Genomic DNA, 8,503 nt, shown 5'->3' with positions numbered 1-8,503 from the left:
CAGACAAACACCATCTTCTCTTTGGTCCTTTTAGTCTTCTTAGCAGCCATATACAGTGACATTTACGGCATTTATCACTCTCTAATCCAGAGTGACTCACAAAAGTGCTTTGTCATTTCCTCATAGATACATCCTAGTACAGTACAGTAGGTCAGAGTCCAAGATACCAATGAACTAGAATACTGTAGAATACAGGGATCAGTGCTGATGCCTAGAAGTATAAAATACATATAAACTCTATAACAGACAACAATCAGTGTAATAAACAATAAGTACTAGAGTTAGTCAACATAGGAGCAGTCAACATCAGTATAGTAAACAATAAACAAAACCCTACAATAAGTGCTAGCATTAGTCACTGCTATGGCCCTTCTTCAGTCCAGTACTGTGGGCAGCCATGTGTGATGCCTCTCTGACCTCTGTCCTCTCTGACCTCTTTCTCAGGGTGTGTTGTGGCACTTTTATGAGGTTTGAGGTGTACAGGTGGTAGCGCTGAAGATTGGCAGTAAATCCCAGCACAAAGCAGAGCTCATTAGAGAAAACAAAAATGCCAGCAGCTGACTGAATCAAACAATCGTCATAAACTGGACGCTTATGTCAGAAGCCAGGAGTGGTTTCATTCTTCTGTCCATGGAACATGCCAGAGCCACAAATCTGGACTGGAACTCTATATATTGAAGTAGATTTTAGCGAGTACAGAAAAAATGGTGTTACGTCACGTTTAACCCGTTAGCTGTATTCTCAACTTGAGAGGGGTTGGAGTTCCATTCCTTAAGAGCACTGACTAAATTTGGACCTAAAACAAGTAAACAAGCAAATTACACACACACACACACACACACACACACACACACACACACACACACACACACACACACACACACACACACACACACACACACACACACACACACACACACACCCACACACACACCATTTCCTATAGGGCCCATAAGATTGCAGTTGCACAAGTAAAGGAGGCTGAATGTAAGAAGAGGGGAAACAGTTGAAAGAGTTTTACAATAGTTTATTGGTTCATTTAAATCTAATCAACACAGTCCATGTAATGTGCGTGTACTGGACTTCACTGGATTTCACAGCACTGTCTGAATCAAACTGAGGGCAAAACACAATGTTAGTTGGCACATTTTCCAGACACACTCTGAATATTCCTCTAGCTGCTGTTTGCAAACAAGGAAACCAATGAGACCTTTTCAGACAATTAGTCTGCCATGTTTTTGTTTTTTTTAAGAATTCCATCATGGATTTCCAAATGGAATCTAGAACGTTTTGTTATACCGGCTTAAGTACAAGGAACTCGAGTCTATTCAGAGTTGATCTACACCCAGCGTTGAAGTTACTGCCCCTGACAGACTACCAAGAACACAAAAGCGGTTTGATTCCCAGCTATGCCGGTGCACTCCATGTAAGACAGTCCACAAGCACTCAGTGGGGCACCTCAAAACTGATAGCAACTAGCAACAACCAACGATGTAAAGAAAAACTTTTGGTAAATCTTAGAAAAAAAAAAAAGTTAATTCATAAAACAAAGTGAAAACCAATGTATTAACGATCATTGTGTTGCTCTTGTAATCTGCACATAATCAGGCAGGTTTGTATTCTCAGTTGAGTTTGTCATTATGTAAAGGCACAGGGATGCACTGGGGAAACATGTTCGCCCTGGGAGAGCTTCAGAGGTTTGCCACGTTCGGCTCAGAAATGACTTGGTCTTCTGTTTCCTTCATTCCTTCCCTGAGAAGAAAAATAAACAGAAAGATCAATCACCGATTGATCATCATCACCGATGACTGTGTGGGCGCAGAGATCGAGTTGAACCTGCTATGATACCTCCATTCAATTAAGACATCTTCTAGAACATTCTCAGCATAGACCTGCTTTTGGGGGCAAAATCTCAAGCACCTCTCACACTAGTGCTGACACCACCATCATGCCATTTTAATGCTACTATCACGCCAACATCACTGCTGTGCTGGAAAAGGTCCACCACCTAAATACTGTCCCATTAGCAGTCATCCTGTGTTGAGAAACTGACCAATCAGGACAGGGCTAGAGGACGGGCATTGGAGGGAGTCTGGCCAATCATGCATGGCTACAGATGGGTGTCAGTCTGCCATTGCACACTTATCAATGGGTCCTAGGAGATGGGATGAGTCAGTGAAATTGCCCTTAAAACAGACCAGCGTCAGCTTACTCTACGCGGGTACAGCAATAAAACAGGTCTGCTGTCATATGGACAGGATTGAAAGCATCTCGGGCGCAACAACCACACTGAACGTTAAGAGAGAAAAATCCACAATCTGCCATCCAAGATAAAGCACGAACTGTACGGCTTCAAAGCACTCCACCTTCAGACTGGGTTAATCCAGACTTTAGCCCCCATGATGGCTGACCTTAAACTCATATCCAACCAACCAACAAATATTCAAATTCTTCCAGTTCTTATGCAGCCTCCCATAACCAGACACTAACTGTGTTTAGAGTATCAGGTAACAGAAAACTGGCCTCAGTTACGCTGACACGGACGACTGGAACGGGAAGCTCATGCCCAGCCGTGTCAAACGCGAGCATGATTGGAGCGGTTTGAGGAGCCAGGGCAGGTCTGAGATCATACGGGGGGTCGTCGGTTTCTTCCCAGACCCTCAACAAGGCCTGCAGTGGAACTTTGATGTACGATAGGGGCAGAATGAGAAACCATAATAACACAGCTGTGTGTGTGTGTGTGTGTGTTAATAGCTTTACTCTGCTGTGGTAAGGAGGAGCTGGGCTTGCTAGGGCATGCTGGGAAATCCAATACCTGGAAAGTACCAGGGCTTCTAGGATAGACAGATATGACACAGGTACACACGTGTGCACACATGTACACACAAGACGATAATGGTAACTGTATACAATTGTATACAAGTACACACATAAGCTCACACAACCTCACACACACAAAAATTAGCCCTGCTCCTCTCATACAGACAGACAGACACACACACACACACACAAATGGGCAAATGATATCAGAAACAAACCCAAACCCCAGTTCTGCCCTCCTACCGTCTGTCTCTGATGTACTCATGTGTTTACTGCGTCTGAAAGGTGTGTGTGTGCGCGCATGGATGCATGTGTGTGTATGGGCTGATTTTAAAAGCTTTGTTATAAGTATAACAACAGAAGTTTGAATGTATGTGTTCTTTTAACTCAAAAACAAATAACACTGGAGGGGGAAAAAAAAACAAAAAACAAAATAAAAAAAAACCTCACCTGAAAACCTGGTTAAAACTGATGACTGTGAAATGACCAGAACTGGTGAAACTTTCAAGTGTAACTTGTCTGGAGGTAAAGATCTCCAGTAAGGATCCCCAAACAATGTAATCAAAACATATTTCAGCAAAACTGAAAGATGTCTTAAGTGTCTGATTTCATATTTATAATGGATATACTGTACATGTGTGAAGCAACATAACATTACTTTAGTGAACTAATGTTTACTAATTTAGCTAGCTAGGGATGCTATGCTGTTTAACTATATAAAGTAAAACTACAATTGTCCATATGCAAAACACACATGCTGCTTAAGAATAAATGAGCATTTGAGAAAGTTTAATAATGCTTTTCTAACAAAAAGAGAAGGACTAAAGTTTAATGCGTACCTGGAATATCTGGACAAAACAACACAGCTGACCTATTTTGCAATGTTCTCATTGAGAACTGTATTGTATTATTTTGGTAGCCACTACTAAGGTCAGAGATATGCGCTCATATTGATAAGGTGGAGATATATATATGTGTGTCTGTGTGTGTGCACGTGTGCATGTTTTTGTCTGTTATACTATATAAGCATTCAGAAACCTTACTAAATAATAAATGCATGTATGTATGTGTAGGGATGTGTATGTGTGTGTATATGTGTGTGGGGGGGTGTGTGTATGTGCATGTGAGTGCATGCCTGAGGAGAGGTGTGGTCTTGGACACATTAAACAGGTTCTCTGAACCTCCAGGTGTAGGTTATATGTCATGTTTCCTCTCCAGGTTTACGAGTTCACCTACAGGGCTGTATACACTAGCATCACATTTTATCACCAAGTGACTTGATCACACTAATATTCCTGAACACGCTCTGTGAATGAATCATGTGGATCAATTACGAATAACAGCAGATTTCCTTCACTTTCTCACTAAGATCATTTTTCTCTTGCTCTTCAGACTATAATTTAGTACCAGTACCATTATAATAGTCTGCACCAAATTTCCAGAATATGTACAAAATGAAAATTTACTGATATAAACACAAGCATGAAAAAAACAATTAAAACATTTATACTCACCTTTTCTGGTTCTTACTGTAAACAACAATGGACGTCACCATAGCAACCACAGCGAGTATTGCCCCAATGGTGCCCAGAGCAATGGCCAAACTATCATCTGTAAAGAGACCAAACAATCCAACACTTGTCTGGAGCCAGAAGGGAGATTTCCCAGACTTGGAGGGTCTGGGAAGACAGACAGGAAAAGCGAAAGGTTTTTAAATATTAGAAGTCTGTGGAAACATTTGCTTTGAAAGTTCATAAACCTTAGAAAAGATACACCACACAGTCTAATGCACCAACCACACACACACACACATACAAACATTTACACTCACGCATGCATATACATACATACACACACACACACACACCTCTTGAAGTTTCCTGCAGGTCAGGTACTGCAGTTTCCAATGTATGAATATGAAAGCATGTGTGCGTGCATGGTTCTTGAAACATGCGAGTGCCTCCACCATTACATTTTAACACTGCAACACTCAACAGCTCCTCTACCACCCAGACTAATAACACTTTGGTCCACCCGGCAGGTGGTTGTGGGTTCAAATCCCAGATCTGCCCTATAGCCCCCGTTAACCCTCTCAGCTCCAGGGTGCTGTAGAATGGCTGACCCTGTGCTCTGACTACAGCTTCCAAAAAGAAGCCGGAACATGTGAAGAGAAACCTGTCCATGAATATTTAACACAATGAAGACATAACATCTGGCCCAGATCTTCTACTCAACACTGCAGCCCTGTGTGTCGTGTGAGTGGGAGGGACACCAGCATAACTCCACCCACCCCGACCCTCCGCTCTGGTCGTGGAGGGAGGGAGTCCCGCTCGTTCCTGTTCCTGTCCCCGTTCCTCACTCTCCTTCTCTCTCTCTCTCTCTCTCTCTCTCTCTCTCTCTCTCTCTCTCTCTCTCTCTCTCTCTGACTCATATGGATGTGTGTGTGTGTGTTCCACAGTAAGGGAAGACATTTGGCTGGTTCAGCTCTCAGTATGCTTTCGCTGTCACTTTCATCCTTCATCACTTCATCCATTCATCCCTTCCTCATCCTCCTCTCATGTTGTGAATCTTTTGCTTAACTTCCTGTTTTATTAAACTAACATGGGGTCATTTTTTCACCCCTAGATGACCTTTTAAAGTGTGTGTGAGGGGTGTCCTTATATATACACGCACAGCGTTTATTCTTTTCATTGTCCTGGCCATGAAGGCACACTGTGAAATCCACTTTTAAACACTCAAGCAAATGGCGCAGGATAGAAGAGCCTGGGACAGTGTCTCCGGAAGATAACACAGCTGAGAAAATTCCAGACATTTTCCCCAAACTGACCTTGAGAGCCAGAGAGTGAGTAAAGGCTGTAGAGGAACTCAGATAGGGTGTCCTGAATTTATCGAGATCTGCCAGACAAGAACTTGGTTTACTTCACCTGAAATAGAACTACTGCACACGTGCACTCGCATACACACAGCAGGCTGCACTAAACATGTTTAAAGATTAAATCACACCATCCCTCCACTCCTCTTCCAAAAGAGAGATAAAACAATCTGTATCACTTTCTCCGTCTCCCTCATCGCCTCAGAAAGCGCGTCTAAGCCAGAACACTGCAAAAGCATTTCACAGCAACGTGGGCTTAACCACTCCAGCAGAACCGCTATCAGGCCAGAGAGAGAAGGAGAGAGATAAATACTGAGAGAGGCAGTGAGAGACAAAAATATAGTCAGAGAGAGGAGTACTTCTAAAGAGATGGAGGTAGAGAGAGAGGAGAGAGATAGGAGGACAAGAAGAATGAGTGGGAGAGAAATATGTTTAAACATGTCTAGAACCAGACATATGGACCTCACCGCCTGGAGGAACCAGCCATACGGACCTCAACACGTGGAGGAACCAGCCATACGGACCTCACCGCCTGAAGGAACCAGGCATACGGACCTCACCGCCTGGGGGAACCAGGCATACGGACCTCACCGCCTGGGGGAACCAGCCATACGGACCTCACCGCCTGGGGGAACCAGCCATACGGACCTCACCACCTGGAGGAACCAGCCATACAGACCTCAACACCTGGAGGAACCAGCCATACGGACCTCAACACCTGGAGGAACCAGCCATACGGACCTCAACACATGAAGGAACCAGCCATACGGACCTCACTGCCTGTAGGAACCAGCCATATGGACCTCACCGCCTGTAGGAACCAGCCATACAGACCTCACCGCCTGGAGGAACCAGTAAAGGCAAACAGAGGCCTTTACAGACTCATGGGGCCAGAGTAGTGACTACAGCTGACTGGTCTAAAGAGTCAAAGAAAACAGGAGTGATGGATAAATAAAGAGAAAGATAAAAAAGACATAATAATGAAGACAAAGAAGATAAAACAGAGAGAAAGGAGGAGGTGGAATAAAGCAAGTGGGAGAGTTTGATACATATGTAGCTTGAAGTGTTTCAAAAGTGCAGAGATCAAGACTAAAGATGTTTGCTTTCACTTCAGCTGTCTCTCCCCTAGGGGGCGCTGGAAGCACAGAGAGCCCACCTGCTTTTATCTATGTGCCACTGACACTGCTTTAATCTCCTGATGTCTAAAAGGTTTTTGTCGTTGCCGTTCTCAAGAGAGGAGGGACAGAACATAACCTTCACCAACAACACATCGTCTCAGACGACACTGTTCTGTTTTTCTCTCCTTTTCTCTGAGACAGATTCCACAGAGGCAGGAGACATGGAGAGAGGACTCCTTCCCAGCCATGGCCAGACTAACTGTGTGCATGTTTGGTGGAGGCGTTCCAGATCTGATGAGCAGAGGATATGTCCTGTAGATGTGTACCGAGCGGAAAGAGTACACTTCCACTCTAATGACACTAAACATCTCGGGGCATAAAGAACACGAAGACAAGACATCCGACCCTGCACGGAATGCATCCTGGGGGGGTGGTTTGGGGGATGGGTTCCCAACCTGTTCACACACACGTATGCCCTAAACCACACCTGTTCACACACGTATGCCCTACACCACACCTGTTCACACACACACACACACACACACACACACACACGTATGCCCTAAACCACACCTGTTCACACACACATACGGATGCCCTAAACCACACCTGTTCACACACACACACACACACACGTATGCCCTACACCACACCTGTTCACACACACACGTATGCCCTGCACCACACCTGTTCACACACACACATACGTATGCCCTACACCGCACCTGTTCACACACACACATACGTATGCCCTACACCGCACCTGTTCACACACACACACACACGTATGCCCTGCACCGCACCTGTTCACACACACACACACGTATGCCCTGCACCGCACCTGTTCACACACACACACACGTATGCCCTGCACCGCACCTGTTCACACACACACACACACGTATGCCCTGCACCGCACCTGTTCACACACACACACACACACGTATGCCCTGCACCGCACCTGTTCACACACACACACACACGTATGCCCTGCACCGCACCTGTTCACACACACACACACACGTATGCCCTGCACCGCACCTGTTCACACACACACACACGTATGCCCTGCACCGCACCTGTTCACCCACACACACACGTATGCCCTGCACCGCACCTGTTCACACACACACACACACGTATGCCCTGCACCGCACCTGTTCACACACACACACACACGTATGCCCTGCACCGCACCTGTTCACACACACACACACGTATGCCCTGCACCGCACCTGTTCACACACACACACACACACGTATGCCCTGCACCGCACCTGTTCACACACACACACACACACGTATGCCCTGCACCGCACCTGTTCACACACACACACACACGTATGCCCTGCACCGCACCTGTTCACACACACACACACGTATGCCCTGCACTGCACCTGTTCACACACACACACACGTATGCCCTGCACCGCACCTGTTCACACACACACACACGTATGCCCTGCACCGCACCTGTTCACACACACACACACACGTATGCCCTGCACCGCACCTGTTCACACACACACACACGTATGCCCTGCACCGCACCTGTTCACACACACACACACGTATGCCCTGCACCGCACCTGTTCACACACACACACACGTATGCCCTGCACCGCACCTGTTCACACACACACACACACGTATGCCCTGCACCGCACCTGTTCACACACACACACACACACGT

General features: G+C 45.7%; 1 protein-coding gene across 3 annotated transcripts in view; it reads right to left on the bottom strand.

Annotated features, from left to right (window-relative positions):
* Positions 1–1,010: 1,010 nt before the first annotated feature.
* susd2 (sushi domain containing 2) overlaps positions 1,011–8,503 on the bottom strand; it is a 20,637-nt gene continuing 13,144 nt past the window's right edge. For 2 of the 3 annotated variants that reach the window (XM_081714892.1, XM_081714894.1), the window contains 2 exons: positions 4,335–4,431; positions 1,011–1,752 (listed from right to left, as the gene is read on the bottom strand). In XM_081714892.1, coding sequence (XP_081571018.1) covers positions 1,692–1,752; positions 4,335–4,431 — 158 coding nt within the window. In that variant the 3' untranslated portion in view covers positions 1,011–1,691. Of the gene's footprint in view, positions 1,753–4,334; positions 4,500–8,503 lie in introns of all 3 variants that reach the window. The other variant, XM_081714893.1, reaches the window with a different exon arrangement.

The sequence above is a fragment of the Electrophorus electricus genome, chromosome 5 (genome assembly GCF_041902795.1).
Source record: "Electrophorus electricus isolate QZ-2024a chromosome 5, ASM4190279v1, whole genome shotgun sequence".
NCBI classification, from domain to species: domain Eukaryota; kingdom Metazoa; phylum Chordata; class Actinopteri; order Gymnotiformes; family Gymnotidae; genus Electrophorus; species Electrophorus electricus.
Note: the sequence above shows the minus strand (reverse complement) of the source record. Positions and strands in the feature narration are given on the sequence as shown.